The 26,112-nt window shown below is 63.3% G+C and overlaps 1 protein-coding gene across 2 annotated transcripts; it reads right to left on the bottom strand.

Annotated features, from left to right (window-relative positions):
* Positions 1–912: 912 nt before the first annotated feature.
* PITPNM1 (phosphatidylinositol transfer protein membrane associated 1) lies at positions 913–25,856 on the bottom strand. 2 transcript variants are annotated; one of them, XM_050956672.1, is made up of 24 exons: positions 25,760–25,856; positions 23,761–23,853; positions 23,393–23,607; positions 22,416–22,537; positions 21,565–21,789; positions 20,466–20,777; positions 19,755–19,850; positions 19,324–19,431; positions 18,050–18,111; positions 17,369–17,613; positions 15,146–15,335; positions 14,723–14,830; positions 14,138–14,298; positions 13,538–13,725; positions 10,786–10,956; positions 10,273–10,422; positions 8,007–8,155; positions 7,701–7,811; positions 7,183–7,299; positions 3,814–3,962; positions 3,387–3,536; positions 3,037–3,220; positions 2,490–2,618; positions 913–2,171 (listed from the first exon to the last, which is right to left on the bottom strand). In XM_050956672.1, exons 2-24 carry the CDS (start codon positions 23,836–23,838, stop codon positions 1,917–1,919), a joined length of 3,675 nt encoding a protein of 1,224 aa, XP_050812629.1. In that variant the 5' UTR covers positions 23,839–23,853; positions 25,760–25,856; the 3' UTR covers positions 913–1,916. The 2 variants fall into 2 exon arrangements, with proteins under 2 accessions (XP_050812629.1, XP_050812630.1); XM_050956673.1 differs by lacking the exons at positions 913–2,171; positions 2,490–2,618; positions 3,037–3,220; ... (10 more) ...; positions 15,146–15,335; positions 18,050–18,111 and having other exon boundaries at positions 17,408–17,613.
* Positions 25,857–26,112: the final 256 nt, after the last annotated feature.

Here is a 26,112-nt window from a genome sequence, read left to right as displayed (position 1 = left end):
GCAGCCCTCTCCTGAATGCTGGGTGTGACAGGACACTGCCAGCCTTTGTGCCCAGCGTCTAGTCCACAGCCGGGCTCTTGGGGCGGGGGTGTGCTTTTGAGAAGTTCTGGCCCCCGACACATACTCTTCTGTCAGGGCCGTGACGCCTGGTGGGGCTGGGATGGGTTGTGGGTCCTGGCTGATGCATGGAGAATGGCACCAGTGATACCAGTGCAAGAGATGCAGCCAGGACCAGTCAGTCTCTGCTGAGCTCTCGCTGAGCACTGCTAGGAATGATGGGCCGAGTCTGAGCCTGGCACTGGGGATGGGCAGGCCCAGTGCATGGCCCAGGCACACAGGGCTGGGATCGGGGAAAGAAGGCTCAGTGCAGGGCCCAGGCACACAACACTGGAATGGGGGTAGGGTGAGCAGGTGTCTGTTTTTCAACCGGAACACCCGCTCGTAAAGGGATCCTGGTGGTTCTCTGCTACCCTCTGCGCCATGCAGCTCCCAGGAAGCAGCATCATATCTCCCCTCTGGCTCCTACACGTAGGGGCAGCCAGGGGGCTCTGCACACTGTCCCTGCCCTAAGCATCACCCTCGCAGCTCCCATTGGCCAGAAACCACAGTCAGTGGGAGCTGTGGGGGCGGTGCCTGCAGATGGGGCAGCGTGCCAAGCCGCCTGGTTGCGCCTCCGCGTAGGAGCCGGCGGGGAGATATGACACTGCTTCGTCTACAGGCGGGTGTTCCGGTTGATAGACAGACAGTAGCCATGAGCAGTCGAGATCATTTTCTTCTGAGTTATCAACTAATCCCAGCTTTGAAAAGGCCCTGCCCCCCTCTCGCTCTTGGCTACATAGGTTATCACCAGTGATTTTAACACTCCTGTCAAATAAATCCCCCCCCTCCCGCCGCCGCCTGGTATTCCCCTCTCTCGCCCCCAGGAACCGGCTCTTCTTGTTTGTACCATTCTGTTTATTTTTACATTTTTATTCCACATTTACACAATTTTAAAAAAAAACCCAAAGTCATGAATCCTTCCAGCCCCTCCCCCACCAGGCCCCACCTCCTCTGGGCCTGGCCCCTCCCTGCCTCACTCATTAACTCTGACACCAACAAAAATAAATAACGAGCCCCCCCCCCCCCCCCCCCGCCGCTAGGTGGGGGTGTAACAGGCCCAGCAGGGTGGGCGTGGGCTAAACTCGCGCCCAGGCCGTCTGGTCCTGCTTCTGGGATCCAGCATCACACAGGACACAGCCGGGGCTGGGTGCTTGGGTGGGGTCTCTGGGCAGGGGGACTGGGTCATGCAGGCCACGGGGTACAGGGGCTGCCCAGAGACAGGGGCAACTGGCACCGCCTCCCAGTCGCTGTGATGCGGACAGCAGGGCCCAGGGGCAAATGTGCCAGATCTAGGCCTTGCATGGGGGGGCAGGGTGGAGAGGCCCAACCCCCTAATTCCCAGCAGTGATTCACCCTTCCCCTGGGAAACCCAGCCACAGACTCCCAGACAGAGCCGGATGGGCAACAAGGGGGTCTCAGGGCTGGGCTGGCAGAGGTGTGTGGGTCAGGATTGAGGGGCACCAGCAGAGCTGGTGCGGGCGGGGGTTGGGCCCAGGGCTGGAGGAGCGGGGGGGGGGGGGGGGGGCTCTGGGTGGGGGAGGGGACCCCTGGGCTGGGGGAGCAGGGAGCTGGGGGTGGCAGGCAGGCCATTGCCAAGAGAGTAGTGGGCTGTGGGTGGGGGAGGGGAGCCCAGGGGGGTGCGGGGCAGGCCATGCCTGGTGCTGGGGGGCTCCTCAGGCCCCCACGCACAGTTCTCACCCCGCGCCGGGGCTGCAGTGCAGCGTGTGGTCCCGTCAGGAGCTCCCTCTCCGTGCCGGGTGCCCTCGTCTCCTCATGCGGGCTCGGCGCTCGCTCCAGGCCGGGAAGCCGCGGGGGGCTCACTCCTCGCTCTCCAGCTTGAGGCTGATGCTGCGGGCCTTGGCACGGGGCGCTGCCGGGGGCCCCCCCTCGCGCTCCGCCTGGCTCTGCCCCCGCGAGCGCAGCAGCTGGCTCTGCTTGCGCAGGAAGTCGACGGGGGCGGGGCAGCCGTAGGTGCCTTTGCCCAGCGTGGGCCGCGGTGCCCCCTTGGGCGAATGTGCCAGCGATGCTGTCTCCAGCTGGGCCAGGTGCGCCACGTAGCCCTCGGACAAGAACTGCAGACAGACGCACGGACTGAGCGTGGGGACAGATGGACGGGGGAGCGCTGGGGCCCAGCCCCCACTGTCCCCATGCCAGACCCCCCATGGCCATGGGCACCACTGCCTCCCACCCTTCTGGCCCAAGGGCACTGTGCCCTCTGGAAGGGAAGGCTCCCGTGTCCCGTTCCCCACCCCCCGGGCCAGCCAGGCTCCTGCCCTGGGGCCAGACCAGAGCCAGGGCCCGCTAGAGGGGAAAGGCCCCATGTCCCAGTCCCTGAGCCAGCCAGTCCCTTCTCCGGGGATTGCAGCTCATACCCCCTGGTGCCCGCGTACCTGGCACTGGTTCTGGAACTTCTTGACCGTGCGCCCGACAATGTAGATCTGGGTGGGCGAGAGCCCCAGGGAGCTGTAGACCGAGATGTCCTTCGTGGAGCCATAGCCAGCCACAATGGTGACCTCTGCCTGCAGCACATGGGTACTCAGCCTGGCACCCCGCCTCCTCATACCACCCGAGCCCCTCCCGCTCCTGCTGCCCGAGCCCCGCCCCCTAGCACCACCTGAACCATGCCCCCTACCACCTGAGCCCCACCTCATACTCCAAGCCCCACCTCCTTGTGCCAAGTCCTGCCCCCTCGCACCACCTGAGCCCCACCCCATACTCCAAGCCCCACCTCCTTGTGCCATCCCAAGTCCTGTCCCCTCGCACCACCTGAGCCCCACCCCCTCGCACCTCCCAAGCTCCACCCCTCACACCACCCAAACCCTGCCCCCTTGCACCACCCTGCTCCTGACACTGACTGAGCCCCAGCCTGGCCTGCTCCCTGCCACTCCCAAACCCTGGCTATGCCCTGTCCTATGCGGCGCTGGGTGCAGGCCCCACCTCAGTGCGCAGGTTTTGCAGGAAGGCAGCTTTCTGGCGCAGGGGGTCGTGGGTGAGGCCGTCGCAGAAGGAGACGACGCCGTGCGGGAAGTTGTGTTGTGACAGCCAGGCCACCACACGGTGCTTCTGCATGTCAGGCCGCCCCGTCACGTAGATGATCATGTACCCTGAGTCCTGCCAGTGCCTGGGGCGACATGACATGGGCATCACAGGGGGCCGTGGGGAGCTGGGGTGGGGCAGGAGCTGAGAGGACAGCAGCGGGAAGGGGGTTAGCAGGGTGGTAGAGGGTGGCTAGGCGTAGGCACAGGAGTGGGAGGAATACCCGAGGGGGGGTCACTGGGGGCACCTACCGCACAACGTCGACGGCGCCTGCCCGCACCTTGGGGTCGCTGCCCATGATGGAGACGCTGGCCGTGAAGGAGCCGTCGATGCTGAAGACAACCGCCTCGGTGCTGCGTGCCACCACCGTCAGGAAGGCCTCGGCGTAGCTGTGATCCCCTCTGCACGGGAGCAGGAGGCATCAGGGACTGAGCGGAACAGGGGAGCCCAAAGACACCCCCCCACCGCACACAGATCTCCCCCTCCTCCTCACACACACTGCGGGGGAGGAGGGTGTCCCACAAGCCTTGCCCAGAGGGGGCCCTGGCTCCAACAGCCTCCCCTCACCCATTCCCAAGGGCCCTCCCTGCCAGGCTCCTGGCACAGCCCCACTCCCAGTACATCCACTTCCCAGGATCACGTGCACCCGGGCAGGGCAGGGCAGGGCGGGGGTCTCACCTGACCACCATGCGCACGGGGTACATTCCGATGCCCAGCGCCTTGTCGGGTGGGATGAGGAAGGCCAGGCGCCCGCTGCTGCTGGTCACCTCGGTGCCGTAGTGCAGCCACTTCCCTGACAGTGGCTGCGTCATGATGTAGACGTCCACCTGCAGGGAGCCGCACAGACGGTAACGTTGGCTCTTAACAGCCACCACTCTCGCAGCTCCTCGGTCTGGCCAGGAGCCGAGATCACCCTGTGCAGGCGCAGCCCCCGAACGTCCAGCTTCCCCTTGGAGTGGCCGAGACCTCTCGTCTGGAGAGCCCGGCTGCATCTCGGAGTGTAGAATTAAGCTAAAGCTAAATGACACCATTCCCTGACAAGGCGAGTGATACCTGCGTAGGGATTGCCCCGCTGCTGTCAGACCCTCACCCCAAAGACTGCCCTACTTCACTCACTCCCAGGTGTGAGCCAAGGGCCAGGGGAGAAGAGGTAAGTTTAAAGCAGCTTGGAACGGCTTGCTGGGTGACCCAACAAAGTTCCTGAGAGCCCAAGAAGTCTCAACTGGCCAGCCCTTCCTGAGGCTGGTGTACAGCCGTCTGCCTTGGGAGACAGAGCCACCTCTCTCCTCACCAACCCTCCCTCGGGTTCCTCCCTGGGATGTCTCAGACCCTGGGAGAAGCCTGAAAGGTGCGGCAGCAAAGGTATCAGGGATCATCTGGGGCAGGGGGATTGGGGTCACCAGACTGCAAGGATCTGCCTGGGTTTGGTGTGTGCACTTTGGAAGTGACGGGAGCTCTCTAGAAGTGACAGGAATTCATAGAATCAGGGGCCTCAGGAGGTCATCTAGTCCAAACCCCCGCTCAAAGCAGGACCAACACCAACTAAATCCCCAAATCATCCCCTAGAGGATTGAGCTCACAATCCTGGGTTTAGCAGGCCAATGCTCAAACCAGAGCTATCCCTCCAGCACAGCACGGCATAGCACATGGAGGGTGGCTGAGAGGCCCCCTCACCAGGGCCGGACTCCAGAACATTAAGAGAAATTGCTCAAGAGGGGGGATCCCAGGCTGGGCTAATTATGAACCAGGCCTGGCCACGAATCAAAGCAACACACCTCTCTCTCTGCAATGTGTCAGACACCACCGCCAACTCCTGGACAGCAGAGGAACTGAGAGCTGGAAAGCTCAGAGAAATTTGGAAGGTGGCATATAAAACCGAGGTCACCCTGGGGGACCCCAGAGCTAGCTGAACCCTCATGGGCAGCCCCTCCCCTCGGCCACGGTCCCAGCACCAAGAGATGAACGACTCGCCCCCAGCCCAGGGTTCGCAGGAGAAGGAGAAGTGGTGAGATTTCATTTCCCCTCTGTTCTGCTCTTCTTTGTAGGCCCGAGGATCGAACTCTGACGTGAAGCAGGTCTGTTGCTGTCTAAGCTGCTTGCTCTGGGACCAATCCATTCCCATAGCAGGGAGCACAGCATAACGGGCTCTAAAGCCAAGTGCTTCCTTCCTCCTGGGCGAAATACTGGGCAGGGGTGTCCACACGTTCGAGGCGGCAGAACTGCTGAGTGATGATTATAAGGAAACCTGGGTGCTCTGAATTGCTCCTGGGTCTCAGCACTCGTCCTCAACCCTATGGTACCGCTCGCAAGGCTGTGCGGGCTAGACCTGAAACGCTGGTTGTAGCTACGCACAGGCAGTGCACTGCTTCTTGTATGCTAAGGCGGCTCTGCCCAGTTACTAAACGGGTTGGTTGGGAACAAGCGAGTGTCCTGCTGTGAGAACTGCTGTCCGAGGTGAGCGCTGACCTGAGAAGAGGCCAGTGTTCATCAGTAGCTAAGGCTCCCTGGGCTCAGTAAGACGGGTTTTCCTCTCAGCTTCCACTGGCATATCGGCTACAGCACCCACCAAAGAGGCAAACCCAGTTCGTTAGATGTCAGTTTTAAAATCAAACCAGCACCATGGCAAATTCACAACATTCACTGCTCCATTCATGCTTACATGGGGGCAGCTCCTGCTGGGGCACCCAGACCCCCCCACACCCTGCATCTGCTGGGGCACCCGGACAGACCCCCCCTCACACCCCTGCACCTGCTGGGGCACCCATACAGACCCCCCACACACACCCCGCACCTGATGGGGCTCCCAGACAGACCCCCCCACACCCCCTGCTCCTGCTGGGGCCCCCAGACAGACCCCTCACATACACACCCTGCACCTGCTGGGGCCCCCAGACAGACCCCTCACATACACACCCTGCACCTGCTGGGGCCCCCAGACAGACCCCCCACACACACACCCTGCACCTGCTGGGGCTCCCACACAGACCCCCCACACACAGTCTGCACCTGCTGCGGCTCCCAGACAGACCCCCCTACACACCCCTGCACCTGCTGGGGCACCCAGACAGACCCCCCTACACACCCCTGCACCTGCTGGGGCTCCCAGACAGACCCCTCCACACCCCCTGCACCTGCTGGGGCACCCAGACCTCACACACACACCTCGCACCTGCTGGGGCTCCCAGACAGACCCCCCCACACACACACACCTGCTGGGGCTCCCAGACAAACCCGCACACACACACCCCGCACCTGCTGGGGCACCCAGACAGACCCCCCACACACACAAACCCCGCACCTGCTGGGGCACCCAGACAGATCCCCCACACACACTCTGCACCTGCTGGGGCTCCGAAACAGACCCCACATACACACACCCCACATCTGCTGGGGCACCCGGACAGATGCCCCCCCCACACACACACCCTGCACCTGCTGGGACTCCCAGACAGACCCCGCAAACACACCCTGCTCCTGCTGGGGCTCCCAGACAGACCCCCCCCACACACACACCCTGCACCTGCCGGGGCTCCCAGACAGACTCCCCCACACACCTCGCACCTGCTGGGGCACCCAGACAGACCCCCCACACACACACCCTGCACGTGCTGGGGCTCCCAGATGGACACCTGATCCTCCTCCTCCCCCAGGACAAAGTGAGAGTTTTCTAATGTTTTTATGAATCTGAAGTGTTTCCTCCTGTACTTTGCATTGCTGGCCAATGGGAGCAAAAGGGTTAAATCTGCTGGGAGGCCGGAGCAGGAGACTGTTTGTGTCACACGTGGATGGGGGAGGGAGGAATGGGTCATTGGAGGCCTGGGCGAAACCGACCCAGACCAGCGGAGAATGCAAATAGCGAACCCCAATGGAGAGCGAACAGCAGGGAATGCCAGCTGGCGAGACCCGGGGCTCTGGCCTTGGACTGGCAGACAGAGAGAGGAAGCCAGGAACGGAGTCCACAGCTGCATGGCACCCCAGGGCACTAGTGCCAGGTTCACCCCCCCAGCCCCCCTGGGGGATCCCGCCTCTCCCCCACAGCGCCGGTACCTTCTCCCCGGTCAGCGTCACCACATCCAGGGGGCCGTACATGAAGCGCCCGCTCAGCACCTGGGGCCGCCCCTCGCACACGATGACATCGCTGGCTCGGTGGTTGGACGTCACGTTCTGTGGGGCAGGGCAGGGGGGTCAGTGGCGGTGGCTCCTCCCCCCACCCCCAAAGGGCTGCTGGGGTCTCTGCCCCCCATCCCGGGGGGCCTGCCTGAGCTTAGGCAGCACAGCTGGGGCTGAGTCCAGCCTCCCATCCAGAGCCCTGAGCCGCAGGAGCCTGGCCCAGCTGGGGGGCCAGTGGTGTACTGCTGACTCTGCATCACCCCAATGACATAACCCACCTCCCTGCTCACTCCCCCCAGACCCCTGCCCCCTCCATTCTGCCTGGGCCCCCACTATCCTCTGCCCACTCACCCCAGCAGCACCATCTCCTGCCCAGGCCCCCGCCACCCCCCAGCCAGCCCCCTGCTCGGGCACAGGCCAGCCGCCCCGGCCTCAGGCGGGTGGAGGCCGCGTACCCGGATCTTCACTTGTGTGCGCTTGCGCTGCCACTTCTCGCGGGGGATGGCGGGGCTGTAGACGGAGCTCTCCTCGCACTCCGCCAGCTGGGGGCGCTCCTTCTCGATCACCTGCAATAGCAGCATGGCCTCAGCGCCCCCAGCCACGGCCACTGCCCACGCCCCTGCCCGTCGCTAGGCACCAGCCCCCCGGCCACAGGGCACCGGCCACTGCTCGCTCCCCACCATGCTCATGACACCCTTGTGCCACAGACCCTGCCCCCAGGCCTTCTGGCCCCTCCCTTCCCAGACACCCCCCCAGCACACCTGGCGCAGGATGAAGGCTACCACGTCGGAGGACTCCCAGTAGCTGGCGTGGAAGAGGTGCGGCAGGGTGATGGTGGGGAAGGCGGTCAGCGCGTCGGGGCAGTACAGGGAGTAGTCAATGCGCTTCGGGCCCCACCACCGCTCCAGGACTGCGGGGACAGCGGTGTCAGGAGAACTCATACCCCGGCCCGGTCCTTCCAGCCGGTCCCCACACTCCAGACTAGACCAGTACCCTCTCCAGAGACTGGACTGGTACCCCACTTCCTCCACCCAGTACCCCCTCCCCAGACTGACATGTACCCTACTTCTTCCACCTGGTACCCCCTCCCCAGCTTCCTCTGCCCTGTACCCCCTCCCCAGACTGGACCGGTACCCCGCTTCCTCTGCCCAGTACCCCCTCCCCAGACTGGACCGGCACCCCGCTTCCTCTGTCCGGTACCCCCTCCCCAGACTGGACCGGCACCCCGCTTCCTCTGCCAGGTACCCCCTCCCCAGACTGGACCGGCACCCCGCTTCCTCTGCCCGGTACCCCCTCCCCAGACTGGACCGGTACCCCGCTTCCTCTGCCCGGTACCCCCTCCCCAGACTGGACTGGTACCCCGCTTCCTCTGTCCGGTACCCCCTCCCCAGACTGGACCGGTACCCCACTTCCTCTGCCCGGTACCCCCTCCCCAGACTGGACTGGTACCCCGCTTCCTCTGTCCGGTACCCTCTCCCCAGACTGACATGTACCCTACTTCTTCCACCTGGTACCCCCTCCCCAGCTTCCTCTGCCCTGTACCCCCGCCCCAGACTGGACCGGCACCCCGCTTCCTCTGTCCGGTACCCCCTCCCCAGACTGGACCGGCACCCCGCTTCCTCTGTCCGGTACCCCCTCCCCAGACTGGACCAGCACCCCGCTTCCTCTGCCAGGTACTCCCTCCCCAGACTGGACCGGCACCCCGCTTCCTCTGCCAGGTACCCCCTCCCCAGACTGGACCGGTACCCCCGCTTCCTCTGCCCGGTACCCCCTCCCCAGACTGGACCGGTACCCCGCTTCCTCTGTCCGGTACCCCCTCCCCAGACTGGACCGGTACCCCGCTTCCTCTGCCCGGTACCCCCTCCCCAGACTGGACTGGTACCCCGCTTCCTCTGTCCGGTACCCCCTCCCCAGACTGACATGTACCCTACTTCTTCCACCTGGTACCCCCTCCCCAGCTTCCTCTGCCCTGTACTCCCTCCCCAGACTGGACCGGTACCCCGCTTCCTCTGCCCGGTACCCCCTCCCCAGACTGGACCGGTATCCCGCTTCCTCTGCCAGGTATCCCCTCCCCAGACTGGACCGGTACCCCGCTCCTTCTGCCTGGTACCCCCTCCCCAGACCAGCCCTGCATCCTGCTTCCTCCGCTCCGTACCCGCACCGCAGACCAGCCTGTACCCCGCTCCTTCCACCTGGTACCCCCACCCCAGATCGGCCTGTACCCCACTTCCTCTGCCCAGTACCTCCTCCCCAGACCGGCCTGTACCCCACTTCCTCTGCCCAGTACCCCCACCCCAGACTGGCCTGTACCCCACTTCCTCTGCCCAGTACCCCCACCCCAGACCGGCCCTGTACCCCACTTCCTCTGCCCAGTACCCCCACCCCAGACCAGCCCTGTACCCCACTTCCTCTGCCCAGTACCTCCTCCCCAGATTGGCCCTGTACCCCGCTCCTTCTGTTGGGTACCCACTCCCCAGACCAGCCCTGTACCTCACTTCTTCCACCCAGTACCGCCACCCCAGAGCGGCCTTGTACCCCACTCCCTTCACCCGGTACTCCCACCCCAGGCCTGCCCTCTACCCCCTCACCTTCTACACCGCTCCCCGCTACCCAAGACCTGCCCCATACTCTGCCCCTTCCACCCTGTGCCCCTCACCTCATACCTGCCCCTACCCCTCATCCCCTGGCCTACACCACCCACCCTTGAGATGCCTCCTGCTCTGCAGCCCCCCTACGTTCCCATCTCTGCCCTGCAGCCCCCCACCCCAGACCTGCCCTGTACTCTGCCCCTTCCACCCTGCATCCCTCACCCAACCTGTCCCTACCCCTCACCCCCTGCCCTAATAAACTTCTCACCACGGAACTGCCCATACCCCTCACCCCAGCACCCCAGACCTACCCCATATCCCACAGCCTCCTGTATTGTATCCCCTTCAATGCTCCATCCCCCCGACTCCCCCACATCACTCTTGCTGGCGGGGGGGGGTAGGCAAGGAGCTAGGTGGATGGGGGAGGGGTCACACTCACTCTTGACGACCTCGCTGGTGCTGGAGGGAGCAGGGGGCTCTCCTGTCTCGTTGCCTCTCCAGAAGCCCCCAAAGCAGCTGGTAGGGGTGGTGGGCGCCGTCAGCTCCAAGTCGCCCAGGAAGAGGGTGGAATGAGTCTGCAAGGCCTCAGCTGAGCCAGGGAGAGAGAGCAGGGTGAGCACAGCAACCCCAGGGACCCTGCCCCCCACAGACCCCTGAGGGGCAACCCAGAGGGCATCCCCAAACCCCACTGGTCCAGCCCATTGTCCCCTATTTCCCCCCAAAGGGACATCCCAGAGGGTCCTCCTTAACCCTCACTGGCCCTGAGGGACTCCCTAACCTCCATTGTCACATCCCCCACTTGCCCACCTCAAGGGGACATCCCAGAGGGAACACCCAAACCCCTACTGTCCCCCATTACCCCACAAGATTACCCCCAGGCCCTGGGGACCCCATGCTCCCAATAAGACTGCCCCAAAGGGATCATGCCCTCCCCTCCCACTCCCAGCCCTACCCAGCAGTGCAGAGGTGCCATCGCCCAGTGGGTATTTCTGGTAGCGAGGCACGCCGAGGGGGGGCACGGCATGGAAGGCCTTGGCCAGCAGGGGCTCCAGGCGTGAGGCGCAGGGGTCGGCTGCGTGGAACAGGTTGTAGATCTGCTCGCAGGCCGGGTGCATCTGGGCCACTGCAGGGACAGGAGGGTTAAATGCCTGCACCGGAGGTGGTGGGGGATGTGGTTAGTGAGCTATGCAGGGGAGGGGTCAGCTCCTGCACCTTGGTTCGGGGGGAAGTGGGAGGTGAGCAAGCAATGCGGGAAGGGTTACCCACTGAGTGAGCAGTGCAGGGGATGGGAGCAGTGATTCAGGGGGGCAAGCAATGGGGAGCCACAGCCCCTGTGCCTAGGGGGGATGTGAGCAATCCAGGGGGAGTGAGCAAAACAGGGGAGAGAGGCCCCTGCACTGGGTGGGGGGGCGCAGTGGGGGAACAAATGTTTCAGGGGGTAGGATCAGCACCTAGGGGAATGAGGGGGCCCCCTCTCACCACGGGGAGAAGCTGGGGTACTAGAGACCCTGGAAATCTGTGCCAGCTTGGTGGCAGCAGTGGGTGTTGTACGCAGCAGTCATTTCCCACAACAAGTGGCCCTGGCAACAGAAACCAGCTTAGAACAATTTGCTGAGGGCTGCGGTGAGTTCTCCACTGTTTAAATCAAGATGGGACGTTTGTTGTTAAAGATCTGCTCTCGGAGCTATTTTGGGGCCAGTCTCCAGCCTGTACTAGACAGGTCAGACTAGCTGATCACAATGGGCTTTTCTGGCCTGGGAATTTAGGAGTCTTTGAAAAAAGAAACGGCAGAAGTGACATCTCAATGACTCCCCACGAGGTAGATGGCAAAGCAGTGCAGATGCTGGGGGGCCTGCTCCAGGACCATCTGGCAAAGAACCCTGGTTCCATCCCAAGCGAGGTTCTGAGTGGTCCAATCCACCAGCCGCCAGGAATGGAGACCCAGACGCCCCAGAGGAGGCGAGAACCCAAGGGTGACAGCCGCAGTGGCCCCAGCCTAGGAACTAGAGCAGGGCCGGCATCTGGGGCTGCAGTGGCAGGAGCTGGCTAAGCTAGGGTGACCAGACAGCAAGTGACAAAAATCGGGACAGGGGGTGGGGGGTAATAGGAGCCTATATAAGAAAAAGACCCAAAAATCGGGACTGTCTCTATAAAATCGGGACATCTGGTCACCCAGACTTAGCGGGCAAGCAGCTAAAGAGCAGCAGGGGAAGCAGGCCCTGGCAATGGAGGCCTGAGGAGCACGAGGCTGTGTGGCAGAAATCTACTGGGACAGAGATGCTGGATCGGTGACCCTGTTCAAGGTGCATCCTTTCCCTCCGAGGCAGCCTGTGAACTGGATCCCTCTGCAGGCGGGCTGCGTAGCCTCACTCTCTTCCTGGGCCACGTGGCCAACTGGGAGAGGCTGATGCGGGGGACTATGAACAGTCCCAAAAGGAACCTTTTCGGAAGGTGGCTGCCGGCATGGGGCCCACAGCACAGCCCCCCCGCCCAGGGAAGAAATAGATTCTGGTGGTGGCGTATGTCACCACTCACTACCCTGGGCAGTGGGTTAACCCAGCAAGGCAGTTACCAGCCAAGGGGCTAACTGCATGTCAACCTTTCTCTGGTGTTTGTGGGTCATGAGAACGACCACACTGGGTAAGACCAATCATCCATCTAGCCCAGTATCCCGTCTTCCAACAGTGACTGGTGTCAGATGCTTCAGAGGGAATGAACAGAACTGGGCAACTCTCAAGTGATCCATCCCCCGTCATCCAGTTCCAGATTCTGGTGGTCAGTTTAGTTGCGTCTGTGATTACCTTGGCTAATAGCCAGGGATGGACCTACTCTCCATGATCTTATCTCAGGGCAGCTCGGCTGGGGTGGAGGGGCGATGGCTGGGCCTGCTGGACAGTGTCTTCACCTGTCTTTCTATCTCTGGCCCTAAGGGCGGTGAGGCTGCATGGCTGGCCCTGGAGGAAGGGAGGGATCCCTGGAGGGCTGGTGCACTCAAGGGTTCCTCTGAGGGACGGCTGACAAGCTGGGGGGCAGCACAGACCCTGGGAAGCTGTGATAGCTTCCAAGAGAGGGTGCGGAAGCCCCGTCCCTGCAGGTGGGACAAGCCCCGGCTGTCAGGGATGGTATACGTTCACTTGGTCCTGTTTCAGTGTGAGGGGACAGACTTGACCTCTCGAGGCCCCTTCCAGCCCGACACTGCAATGATCAGAGCAGGGCCGCCCAGGGCACTGGCAGGGAATGGGACTGTGACTAAGTCTGGCTTCCTCCTGCGGCCCCAAGTGGCCTCCAGGGGCCTGCCAAATGCTGACTGTGGGAGAGGGCACGCGCTCTCCCTGCAGATCCATGTGGGGCCCATTGCTCTGCCAGGGGCCTGAGCTCACTGGGACCCGCTGGGGAGCCCCGAGGAGAAGCAGGGCCCAGTCTCAGGGGCTGAAGCCACAGGCCTCACCCTTGGAAAAGGCTGAGCCGAGGGCCTGGCGCACTAAGGGTACGTCGACACAGGCATGGGCGCGGGCTTAGTTACCCTCATGCTGGGTAACAGCTGGGGTATTGAACCCCCTGGAAATCTGTGCTGGGGGCAGTGCCTGTGCCGGGGCAGCATGGGGGGTCAGTGCTGGAGGAAGAGAGGAGGCCCGGTGTTGGCCCTGGGGGAGCTCTGTAGGGGTACAGGGGCCAGGGCAGGCTGGCGCAGGGGGGGCCCTCACCATCCAAGGCTGGCATGACCGTCTTGCGCAGCGCTAGCACCAGCCCCAGCGGTGAGCCGAACAGGAAGAAGCCGGACACCTTGAAGTCGAGGCGGGTGGCTGTGCCCTCGCCCCCGTCCAGCGCTGAGCCCGAGGAGTAGCTGCTGCGCCGCAGCTCCACCTCCCCCTGGGGGACGCTGGCCTGCAGGCTGGAGAGGACAGAAGAGCAGGCTCCAGTGGCCACCAGGATGGGACACGGGGCATTTCCCCTCCACGAGGCGCTGGCTCTGATCCAGCCCAAGGGCAGGGGGACTGGCAGGCTCGCGGAGTGGGGAATGGGACACAGGGTCTTTGCCCTCCATGGGACACCGGCTCCTATCCGGCCCCAGGGCAGGGGTCTGGTTCTGTGCATGTCCACATGGTGCTGCTCCCATGGGGTTGGGGTGCAGCTGTCAGTCTCCTGCCCCCAACTGGGGTGAGCCGTGCCATGGGGCCCAGAGTCATTGCTCCAATCCTGCCAGTGGCATCCTGTGGAGGGGTCACCCCTCCCCCTTCCCTCCCCCCCATGCCTTCCCCCTGCACCCACTGAGGGCAGCCCTCCCCCACCCTGGGTGCTCTCACCTGCACAGGAAATTGTGCTGCTGGTGCACAGAGTCCACGTCGCTCTGCTCCTGGGGGGGCGGGAGCAACCTGGGCTCAGGGCTGGTCCGTCCCGTCCCCCCTGCCCCCTCGGCCAGCGGGTCCTTTCTGCTGCCCAGCTCCGGGGAGATCGGCTCCATGGTCTGGGAAGTGAGTGAGCAGTGAGAGAGCAGCACCCTCATGGGGCCAGTGCCACCCACCCCATCACAGCCATCCCACCCCTCACTGGGCCAGTGCTACCCACCCCATTGCGGGAATCCCAACCCACCCATCACAGGAGCAGTGCCACCCCGTACCCATTGTGGGCACCATCCCCACCTCAGGGGGCCCTCCATGCCCTGGACCCGTCACCCCTCAGAGGCCCGTCCCCATCCCAGACCAGGTCTCCCTGAGCTGCTGGACCCTCCCCAGCATGTAAAGGGTCGGGGTCACGCACAGCCCAGCAAGCTCCAGTGCTCTGGGGGGTGGGTATGGGGCAGTGTAGAGTGATGTGAAAATGGGGGATCCTACAGAGGGGCTGCCAGAGCCCCCCGAGCTCCCTTGGCAAAGAGGGGCCCAGGCACTCACCAGGCTGCCCCGGCGGCTGCTGCTCCGGCTCCCCGCAGTGCCTGCCCGGCTCTGGCACAGGGCATCGAAACCCAGGATGCCCCCCACGCAGTCACCGATCAGCACCACCTACTGGAGGGAGGGACCGTCAGATCCGGGAGGGACCCCACACCCCATAGTCCATAGCCCACCCGGCCCTGCTCCACCCCCACAGCCGATGCCTCCTTCCCAACAGCCCCCCATCCCACAATGTCCCCCAGAGCCACCAACCTCCATTCCTTACAGTGCCCCCCCACAGCCAGTGCTCCCTTCTCCAGTCCCACAGCCAGAGACCCCCATCCTCACAACTCCCCCATCCCACTCCCCACAGCCAACCCCCACCCTGATCCCCACTCTCCTCCCAACTGTGCTCCCCCTCGCCTTCCCCAGCGCCGCCCCCCCGACCTGGCCACAGAAGCCGGAGCCCTCAGGGGAGTGCAGGAAGGTGCTGTGGGCCTGGTTGGCACGGGCAATGGTGGTGGCCACGGCGTGCTGGTAGCTCCCGGAGGACGTGGCCAGCAGAGGCAGGGCGGCCAGTGGGATGTGGTCCTGGCTGCTGGACAGGCTGTCCCTATCATGGCTGTAGGGGCTGAGGCTGGGGATGAGGGGTTAGTGGTGAGAGAGGTGGCTGCTGCCCGGAGACCCCCACAGCCCTGCACCATTACCGGAAGGCAGCCCGTCCCATGTCAGCTGAGGGATGGCCCAGGCAGCTGGGCAGGGCCCTGCACCCTGGACCACCACCCATGGTAGCCCATGGAGTCTTTGATTTAGCTCAGCAGTAACACAAGGAACCCACAGGCCTGTGTCCTGTAAGACAATGGCCTAAGCAAGTTAGCATGAGTAAAGTAGGCCTATGGCCCTCAGCATAGAGGAAATGGCCCGACCGTTACCCGATGTTTGGGGAGCTGGGAATAGCTTGCTCGAGAGAGAGCTGGGACACAACGGTACCAGGTGACCGCAGGAGCTGGGGTATTTTGGGACAGAATCGCTGGCAGATGTCTAAACACTAACTTGCCTGAGCAACAGGTAGGGCCCTACCAAATTCACAGCCATGAAAAATGTGTCACAGACCTTGAAATCTGGTCTTTCCCCGTGAAATCTGGATTTTGTGTGCTTTTACCCTGTCCTATACAGGTTTCATGGGGGAGACCAGCATTTCTCAAACGGGGGTTCCTGACCCAAAAGGGATTTGGGGGGGGGGTCACAAGGTTATTTTAGAGGGAGTCACAGTATTGCCACTCTCACTTCTGCGCTGCCCTCAGAGCTGGGTGGCCAGAGAGTGGCGGCTGTGGGCCGGGCGCCCAGCTCTGAAGGTGGCACCTCATGAGGAGCAGCGCAGAAGTAAGGGTGACAATACCATACCATGCCACTCCTATTTCTACGCTGCTCCCTTCAGAGCTGGGCAGCTGGAGGGCGGTGGTTGCTGACTGAGGGCCCAGCACTGCAGGCAGCAGTGCAGAAGTAGGCATGGCAATACCATCCCATGCCATCCTTCTGCGCTGCTGCTGGTGGCGGCTCTGCCTTCAGAGCTGGGTTCCCGGCCAGCAGCCGCCGCTCTCCTGCTGCCCAGCTCTGAAGGCAGCGCGGCTGCCAGCAGCAGTGCAGCAGCTAAGAGTAGCAATACCGCAACCCTCTCCACCCTTACAATAACCTTATGACCCCCCCCAAGACTCCTTTTTGGGTCAGGACCCCTACAATTACAGCACCGTGAAATTTCAGATTGAAATAGCTGAAATCATGAAATTTATTATTTTTAAAATCCTACGATTATAAAATTGACCAAAACAGACCGTGAATTTGGTAGGGCCCTAGGAATAGGTGACCTATATGACATGAGCTTAAGGGAACGGATGTGTTAACCAACAGGATAAGGGCACCCCAGTATTACAAGGGTGAGGAAGATAGATTTGGACACGGGAGGCTGGGCATCAGAACGAATGTTTGTGATATTGCCCAGGCTCTGTAACAGGCCACGCCACCACACAGCGGGGGCCTAGCTTTCCATCCGTGACCCTTCAGCTCTCCACTGCTATCTCCCACTGACCTTTGGGCATCCGAGGTCTGGACCATCGGACTCCCTGAGCAGCCCAGGGACATGATGGCTCCTTTCTGTCTCCCCACCAGCTCCCCAAGGAAGGGTGAGAGTAGATGAGCACACGCAGGGAATGGCACCAAATGTCCTGCTATCTGTGTGGGGTTTGGAGCTTTGCTGTCTGTGGATTGCATGACTAGAAATCGCCATGGCTTTGCTTTGCCCTCAGCAGGAGAGGCTTTGCCATTCACCCGCAGCTCCCTACGAGCTACTGAAATGTCAGTTTTAATTCTGTGGAGCCTGGTTCTGGGACGAGACGCCTAGTACCCCCCACTGATTACATTAGTACCGACTGGCAATCCATGCAATTATTATTCACCCTGACAAAGGACTGGGCAACACCACACCCAGCAGGCACCTCTTCTGCTGATATGGGAGTTCAGCACCCCTTAGCACCATGCTAAGCCAGCACTGAGGGAGAGCGCCCCAATGGAGTCCCCACCCTATTCCCTGCAGCAGAGCTCCCCTAGCACCCCACTGGGGCACAGGGCCAGCCCTGACTGCAGGCAGCACCTCCTGCAGGAGGGAGGACATACTTGGAGACCAGGGCATAGGCGGCGGCGCAGATGGGCGGGCAGGGCACCAGGCGCAGCGCCACGTGGCCCAGCGCCTCGGGGAAGTGCACGCGGGCGACGGCGTCAAAGGTGGCGGCCAACGTCTGCACGTCAGCCTGCTTGGAGCTCGGCTCGCCTGCACTCTGGTCCAGGATGTTCCCGCTGTGCAGGATCAGGAACAGCGCATGGATTCGGCAGGCCTGCACCATGCTCTCCGCAGAGCCACCCTGCGGGGAGACATGCTGTCAGTGGGGCAGGCAGGGACAGATGCCCATGGCAGGGGGAAGTGGGGGGGGAGGGGTGGGCTGGGGAGATAATGGTGCCCCTTGGTGGAGCTTGGGAAGTACCTCCCTGAACGCCAGGTTAGCCAAGTTATGCAGCTCTGGGCTGGGGACAGAGAGCCCCCACTTGGCCCCACGGAGCTGCCCTAGGCACACGGGACTGTGAGCAGCCAGCATTGCCACCTGCTGGGGTCGGGGGTGGCCATGGTTGGTGATTCCTAGTGGCATCTGGGTTGCAAGGAGAGGGCCAGACCAGATGGGGTGGGGCAGGGGCTGGGGCAGGTGAGACAAGACAGGTGGCAGAGCTGAAGCCAGCGCCAGGTGGGTCGCAGGTGGGGTGGGGTGGGGGGCAGGGCCGGGGCCAGGGCAGGGGGCCACACACCTCAGCAAAGCTGGCCCCGGTCAGTCCATTGCCACTGGGCTTGGCCACACCGGTCCTGTCCCCTGCACAGACAAAGCCCAGGTGAGCGTGCTGGCATGGGAGGTGCCCCAGGGCCAGGCCCAGCTGCTGGATCCCAACCCTGCTACCCTGGGGTGCTGAGGTGGACCATGGGGACCCCAGCATTCGCCCTGCTGTGCTCTGACCCACTTCCCTGCCTCCCACCCTCTCCCCATGCCACCTTCACGCCACCCTGTTCCTCAACACCAGGGGTCAGCAACCTATGGCATGTGAGCTGATTTAATGTGGCACACTGCTGCCAGCCTGGGGTCCCCGCCGCTGGCCCTGCTCAGCCCACTGCTAGCCTGGATGGACGGAACCCCGGGACGGCAGCGGGCTGAGCGGGGATGGCAGCCGAGACCCCGGCAGCCAAGGGCCGGCAGCCGGAACCCCAAACTGCCAGCAGGCTGAGCCACTCAGCCCGCAACCGGCCTGGGGTCCCAGCCGCCGGTCTGCTCAGCCTGCTGCCAGTCTGGGGTCCCAGCCGCCGGTCCGCTCAGCCTGCTGCCAGTCTGGGGTCCCAGTCGATGGCCCCTGTAAATGTAAAATGTATTACTGCCACGCAAAACCTTAAATTACCGTGAATAAATGAAAACTTGGCACACCACTTCTGACAGGTTGCCGACCCCTGCGCTACACTATCCCAACCCCCACCTTCCTGCCTCCCTGCCCACCTGAAGCCCTACTTCCCTCACCACCACTATCCTCCTGCTGTCCTGTCCCCCAACCCTATCCTGCCCCGCATCCTCCCACTTCCCTGTCCTTTAGGAAGTATTATTTACTCCTTCCTTTAACACTAGAACTAGGGGTCACCCAATGAAATTAACAGGCAGCAGGTTTAAAACAAATCTAAGGCAGTATTTCTTCACCCAACACACAGTCAACCTGTGGAACACCTTGCCAGAGGATGTTGTGAAGGACAACACTATAACAGGATTCCAATAAGAACTAGATAAGTTCATGAAAGATAGGTCCATCAATGGCTATTAGCCGGGATGGGCAGGGATGGTGTCCACAGCCTCTGATGCCAGAAGCTGGAAATGAGCGACAGGGGATGGATCACTTGATAATTCCCTGTCCTGTTCATTCCCTCTGGGGCATCTGACACTGGCCACTGTCAGCAGACAGGATACTGGGCGAGATGGACCTTTGGTATGACCCAGTATGGCCATTCTTGTGTTTACCCTGCCCTGCCCCTCCCCCTGCCCCATGCTTACCCAGCCCCTCGTCCAGCTCGCCTGGCCGGTCCAGCGTGTCCAGCAAGTCATTGGAGTTCCACTTGGTCATCTCCTTGGCAAAGACGTCGTCACTGTCAGACAGATCCTCTGCAGGGGAGGGTGTGTCATGAGATTGAGACACTCCTCAAAGAGACACCCCCCAAGAATGAGGGACCCTCGGGAGAGACACGCGTGGGAATTGGAGACTCTGCTTGCACCTGCCCCTGGGAATGGGGGACCCCCCTGCACGCACCCCTGGGAATGTGGGACCTCCCAGCAGAGATATCCCCCAGGAATGCAAGACTCCACTTGCACACCTGCCAGTAGGAACAGAGGACGCCCGCAGCAGATATACTTTCTGAGAAATGGGGGACCCCCTCTAGGTGCACCAACCGCCAGGAATGGGGACCACTCCCCTCCACCCTCTGTACCATGCGCATCGAAGAATTCCTCCTCTGAGCTGTTCTCCGAGTCCCGTGCGATGTTCTGCATACGCCACTCTGAGAGACTCTGGGGAGATACCCCCCCTGGGGGGATGGGACAAGGGTCAGATATCGGAGACTGGGGAGCCCTCCCCACAGCTCTCCCACCAGCATCCCACCCCAGCTCCCCTGCCAGCACCCCACCCCTCCCCCTGAATGCCCGATCCCCCAGCCAGCACCCCACCCCTCTGCCGGAGCACCACTGTCCCCCAGCACCCCTGTCAGCACCCCCATCCCTCCCCCTGAATGCCTCAGCCCCCAGCCCCCCTGCCAGCGCCCCACCCCTCCCCCTAAGCACTCTGTCCACCAGTGGGCTTGCCAGCAACCCCCCACACCCGAGTGCCACTGTCTGCCAGCGCCCCTGCCAGCACCCCCACTCTTCCCCCTGAGTACCTGTCCTCCAGCACTTCTGCCTGCACCACCCAGTCCCCCTGAACACCCCAGCACCTCTGCAGACCCCACCCCTCTGCCCCCAGTGCCTCTGCCAGCAGCCCCCCCCGTTCCTTGCAGCACGCCTTGCAACCCTCCAGCCAGTGCTCCCACCCCACTCCATGCCAACGCCTCCACCCCCACTTCCTGCCAGACCCCCATCCTGCTCCTGCCCCAGTCAGTTCACTCCCCACAAGCCCCCAGCACCCACCCCCGCCCTGGCCCCCTCACCTCCATGCTGGGAGGAATAGGAGGAGCGGGAGGACGTGGACCACTGCTTGGCGAAGGCGTCGTCAGGGGAGGCGTCGGGCGGCCCCTGCCCCTCAGCTCGATCCTGCCCATTGGTGCTCCCCAGCTCGGCCTGGCCCTCGGCGCTGGGGGCAGCCGCCGCCTCCTCGGCCTCGATGCACTTGGCCATCTTCTGAGCCAGCATGCGGGCCGTCTCCTCCTCCAGCTGCCGGATGTCCTCCATGGTCAGCTCCGTCCACTCATCCTGCCAGCACCAGGCCTGGCGGTGTGCCCGTAGCATCACCTTGCGCAGCCCTGTGGGGTGAGGGGCAGGGGAGTGCGGCGCAGCCAGAGCACTCCTCCCCCGGTGGCTCCCCCCAGCTGAAGCCAGAGCACCCCTCCCCCACCAGCCCCCCCACCAGAGCACCCCTCCCCCACGAACACGCCCAGCCAGAGCCAGAGCACCCTCCCGGCAGAGCACACCTCCCCCACCACCCCCCCGGCCAGAGCATCGCTCCTCTACCCCCACCTCAGCCTGAGCCAGAGCACCCCTCCCCTGCTGCCCCCACGCCAGAGCACCCCTCCCCCATGAACACCCCAAGTCCAAGCCAGAGCACCCCTCCGCGACCACCTCCCCCAGCCAGAGCACCCATCCCCCAGCCTGAGCCAGAGTGGCCTAATGTACATGCCAGGGCTCGTGCAGCCTCCATGGGGGGATCAAGGAATTGGGGTCCCCTGCCAGGGCTCTGCTACATCAGTGTGACCCGGCAGGCTGTGGGAACAGCTCCGCTTCCTCTGGTTGAGCCCCCAAGGAAGCTGGGGAGTCACTGGGAGCAGCATCAGGGGGTCATCCCAGGTAGGGCTGGATGGCAAAGCCAAGGGGTCAGGAGTGGTGCCCGAGGTGCAGTGGTAGGAGGGCCAATGCCAGGGGGCTGGGGGGGGCAGCACCAAGGAAAGGGCAGTGCTGGAAGGGGCAGCCACGATGCTAAGGGGCAGTGCTGGGTATGGGAGGCAGTGTCATTGGGCTGGAGGGGGCGGGGGCTGCACCAGGGCAGCGCTAAGAGGCACGGAAGCCATGGGGGGGACTGAGGCCAGCACTCACCTACGTCGTGGATGAACTGCTCGATCTTGGACTGCATGCCCCAGTAGCGGAACTCCACCTTGCATAGCTTGTAGGCACACATGAGGGGCCCGGCAGCCATGGCCCCCTCCAGCCAGTCATCGCCCAGCGGCCCCCGGCCTGTCTTCGCTGAGTGATACAGCTTGGGGTCCTCCTCCACCTTGTACTCGTTGGGCGAGATGGGGTCCCGCACAATGTCAATGGTGTCTGGGGGCAGCAGGGAGTCAGCACCCACACACGGCACCTGCCTGCCTCAGTGCCAGGGGTCACACCCGCAACACCCCCCAGGGACAGGGAAAATACCTGCCTCATTCCCGACAATGCTCTGGGGGCCCTTTCCCCACAATGCTCTGGGGCCCCATTTCTCAAGGTTTTTGTTGCAGAGCAATAGAACAGGGGGGTTGCAGCAGTGTGTGTGGGGGGGTGGGGTGCACAGAAGGGAGGGAGATTAGTGGGTGGAGGAGTGGGAAGAACTCCCGCCCTCCCAGCACTCTGCCCTCCCTGCCCCACGGCACTCTGGGACAGAGCACATGGGAGCAGCAGGGCTCAAGACAATGGGAGCTCTCCAGGCTCCAGCCCCTGGGCCCCACCCACCAGACCTGCCTCAGCACTGAGCTCCCCTACAACTAAGGCACTTATGTGGCAGGTCTGTGCCCCACGTCCCAGCACGGAGCACAGCCTGGGAAGGTCACGGGCTCCCTCCCCTGGGGGCCGGCTCTGCTCCTCACAGTCTTGGTGGAGCAGCACTGGGGCTGTGCCTAAGCCAGGTGTCCCGAGCACGAAGGCGCAGACTGGCACACTCAGTATCCGGTGTCCCCATGAGCAGTGCTTACCCAGAATCCGCTGCCTCTTCTCAGCCGCCGTGAGGTTGAAGACATTGGTCTGTTTGCCGGAGTCGGGCCGGTAATAGGTCTCGATCTCGATGGAGAACTTCTCCACAAAGGGGCAGGTGTATCTGGGAGATGGGAGAGACGGGATGAAAATGGGCAGCTTCTGCCCTGCCCCAGCTCTGACCAGCCCCTGCCCTACCTGCACCCATCTCCCCCTCTGCCTCACTCTCCTCACACTCCACTCCAGGCCTGCACCAGCCACACCCCACACAGCTTCTCCCCTGGTCTTGCCCCAGCCCACATCCCACCGCCTGGGACCATCAGTGCAGCATGAGGTGGGGTCCCATAGCGATGCAGGCTGTCCCCTGCTCTGCGCCAGTCCCCTGGCCCTGCAAGGGACTTTGGGATGGTCCCAGAACGAGTGCTCCCGACAGACCCATGCAGCAGGGGCAAGGGGGTAGGCCCCTGAACAGGGCCGGCTTTAGGAAGTACGGGGCCCAATTCGAACAGTTTCGACGGGGCCCCAACAGGGATGACTAAAAAAAAAAAAAAAACTAAACCAAAACAACAACAAAACACACCTGTAAAAAAACATGTGGGGCTTGTATTCACCGGGCGCTGCTCTGAGTCTTCGGCGGCACTTCGGTGGTGGGTCCTTCACTCGCTCCAGGTCTTTGGCGGCACTGAAGGACTCACCACCGAAGTGCCGCCGAAGACCCAGAGCAAGTGAAGGACTCGCTGCTGAAGTGCCGCTGGAGACCCGAAGCGCCGCCAGGTGAGTAAAAATTTAAAAGGCACCTCTAGCCAGGGAAGGGATTCTCCCTGGGTGCGGGGCCCGATTCGGGGGAATTGGTGGAACTGGCCTAAAGCCGGCCCTGCCCCTGAACACTACTACCCATGTTCCTCAGCTTCCTGCCCTCCACCCTGCATGCCCCTCAACTGGCCTGACATCCCCTGTCCCTCCCCCCGCCATGCTGCACCTGGTGCGCGTGTAGGGATAGGCGTTCCACGACTCCTCCTCCACTTGCAGAGCAGCCTTGGGCAGCAGGGCACGGAACCAGCTGGGGATGTGGGAGCCCACGTGGTAGATCTTGTGGGTGTACTGGCCGCTGCCTCCTGGGCCGTCGCTGTAGGGCCGGTTGGCCAAGATCTCGACCCCGCTGCCCTCCCCGCTGGATTCCTCCCGGCTCTTCTTCTGGAGGGGAGACGCTGACCCATTGGTTCCAACCTGGGCCCTGGCGCCAGTCCCACTCCAACCGCCCCCTGGTGCCGACCTGCCCAGACAGACAGACCCAGTCCCTGCTCTGCACCCAGAGCCCACCCTGCACCCACAGACCCCTCCCCTCACCTGGATCATATAGAGCTGGGCCACCTGGTACTCCTCGAGGCTCATGGGCAGCAGGATGTGATATTCCTTGATGAGCATGGTGACTGGTGGGGCCTGCGGACAGGAGCGAGGAGTTAGAGCCCCACTGCCCCTCCCCCCCGCAGACCCCCGCCCCGGGGGGCCATCCCTACTCCTCTCCTGCCCCAATCCTCCTCCTTCCCTTCTGGCTGCTTGGCCCACAGGATGGGGGATGGGGAATAAGAAGCAAATCCTCATGTGACCTGATTAAAACTCCATCCTGCCTGATGCGTTTCCATGGTGATGCTCAGGGAATGGGGGGGGGCAAGAGGATGGGGGGGCATTCCCCCCACTGCCCCTCCACACACACACACCCTGTCAGGTCCTCTTGCATTCACCCTGCCCTGCATCATCAAGGGACAGGACTTCTGGGTCGCTGTCCAGCTCCAACCCCAAAACTAGCTGGATGCTACCGGCAGCCCAACGCTGGTGGGGGCGCTGCTCCCGGATCCAAGGGAACATAGCAGTGTGGGCACCGCAGCCCCATGGCCTGGGCCACTAAACCTGCCCCACACAACTGCTGCCTGGGCCTGGGGCACCAAACCTCCCCCCACACAGCCCACTTCAGCCTGGGCCTAGGGCACTAAACCTCCCACACCAGATTCCCCCCACCTGGGCCTGGGGCACCAAACCTCCCCAACCAGCCCCATGGCCTTAGCCACCAAACTTGCCCTACACAATTCCTGCCTGGGCCACCAAACTTTCCCACGCAGACCCTGCTACAGCCTGAGGCACCAAACCTCCTCCCCACAGAGCCCACCTCCACCTGGGCCTGGGGCACCAAACCTCCCAACCCACATTCCCCCTACTCAGGCCTAGGGCACCAAACCTCCCCCCTCAACATCCCCCCCAACCTGGGCTGGGGGCACCAAACCTCCCCCCCATAGACCCTGCCTGGGCCCAGGGCACCAACCCTGTACAATCCCTGCCTGGGGCACCAACCCCACCCCCACCCCCCAAAAAAACCCCACCCCTGCCTGAGGTACCAAACCATCTCCCACCACACACACAACCCTCACCTGGGTCCCCAAACCTCCCCCACAACTCCTGTCTGGGGCACCAACCTCCTCCCCCCATCCCGGGTCAGGTTGCAGCCAGTGCCCCTAGAGGGGAAAGGTCCCTACCCCATCACCCGTCAGGTTGCAGCCAGTGCCCCCAGAGGGGAAAGGTCCCTACCCCATCGCCCGTCAGGTTGCAGCCAGTGCCCCTAGAGGGGAAAGGTCCCTGCCTCATCGCCCCACTGTGAGATTGCACCCAGTGCCCCCAGAGGGGAAAGGTCCCTGCCCCATCGCCCCCCTGTGAGATTGCACCCAGTGCCCCTAGAGGGGAAAGGTCCCTGCCTCATCGCCCCACTGTGAGATTGCACCCAGTGCCCCCTAGAGGGGAAAGGTCCCTACTCCATCACCCGTCACGTTGCAGGCAGTGCCCCCTAGAGGGGAAAGGTCCCTGCCCCATTCCCACACCCCTGGGTCAGGTTGCAGCTACTGCCCCCTAGAGGGGAAAGGTCTCTGCCCCATTGCCCCCTTGTGAGATTGCACCCAGTGCCCCCAGAGGGGAAAGGTCCCTGCCCCATCGCCCCCCTGTGAGATTGCAACCAGTGCCCCCTAGAGGGGAAAGGTCCCTGCCCCATCGCCCCCCTGTGAGATTGCACCCAGTGCCCCCACAGGGGAAAGGTCCCTACCCCATCACCCATCAGGCTGCAACCAGTGCCTCCTAGAGGGGAAAGGTCCCTGCCCCATCGCCCCCCTGTGAGATTGCAAACAGTGCCCCCTAGAGGGGAAAGGTCCCTGCCCCATCACCCCCACGTGAGATTGCACCCAGTGCCCCCAGAGGGGGAAAGGCCCCTCCCCCCATGCCACCCCTCTCCGACCATGTCGCAGTCGGCGCCCCCTAGAGGCCAAGGCCCCGCGCTCCGTTCCCGCCCGGGTCTCCCCGGTCCCACCTGCTGGCGGCGCGGGCTGCTCTCACTGCACCAGCCGGGCCCTCCCCGTCCCGCGGCCGCTGCAGCGCGGCCCCCTTCGCGCCGCACCGTGGAGCATCTCGCGGGGCTCGGCTGCTGCAGCCCGGCCGCTGCGCTCGGCTCGGCTCGGCTCGGCTCGCTGCCTGCCCGCGTCACCGCCGCGCCCCCCAACTCTCCGGCGGCCGGCTTGGTGCAGGGGGAGCGAGGGGAGCCCGAGGGGAAAGCGCGGCGGGGAGAACCGAGGGGAGGAAGCTGGGGGGGGGGCAGAAGAGGCCAGCTCAGGGCGGGAGCCGAGGGGGGCGGGGACCGAGGGGAGGGGGCTGGGGGGTGCAGGG

Source organism: Gopherus flavomarginatus, chromosome 5 (genome assembly GCF_025201925.1).
Source record: "Gopherus flavomarginatus isolate rGopFla2 chromosome 5, rGopFla2.mat.asm, whole genome shotgun sequence".
NCBI lineage: Eukaryota > Metazoa > Chordata > Testudines > Testudinidae > Gopherus > Gopherus flavomarginatus.
Note: the sequence above shows the minus strand (reverse complement) of the source record. Positions and strands in the feature narration are given on the sequence as shown.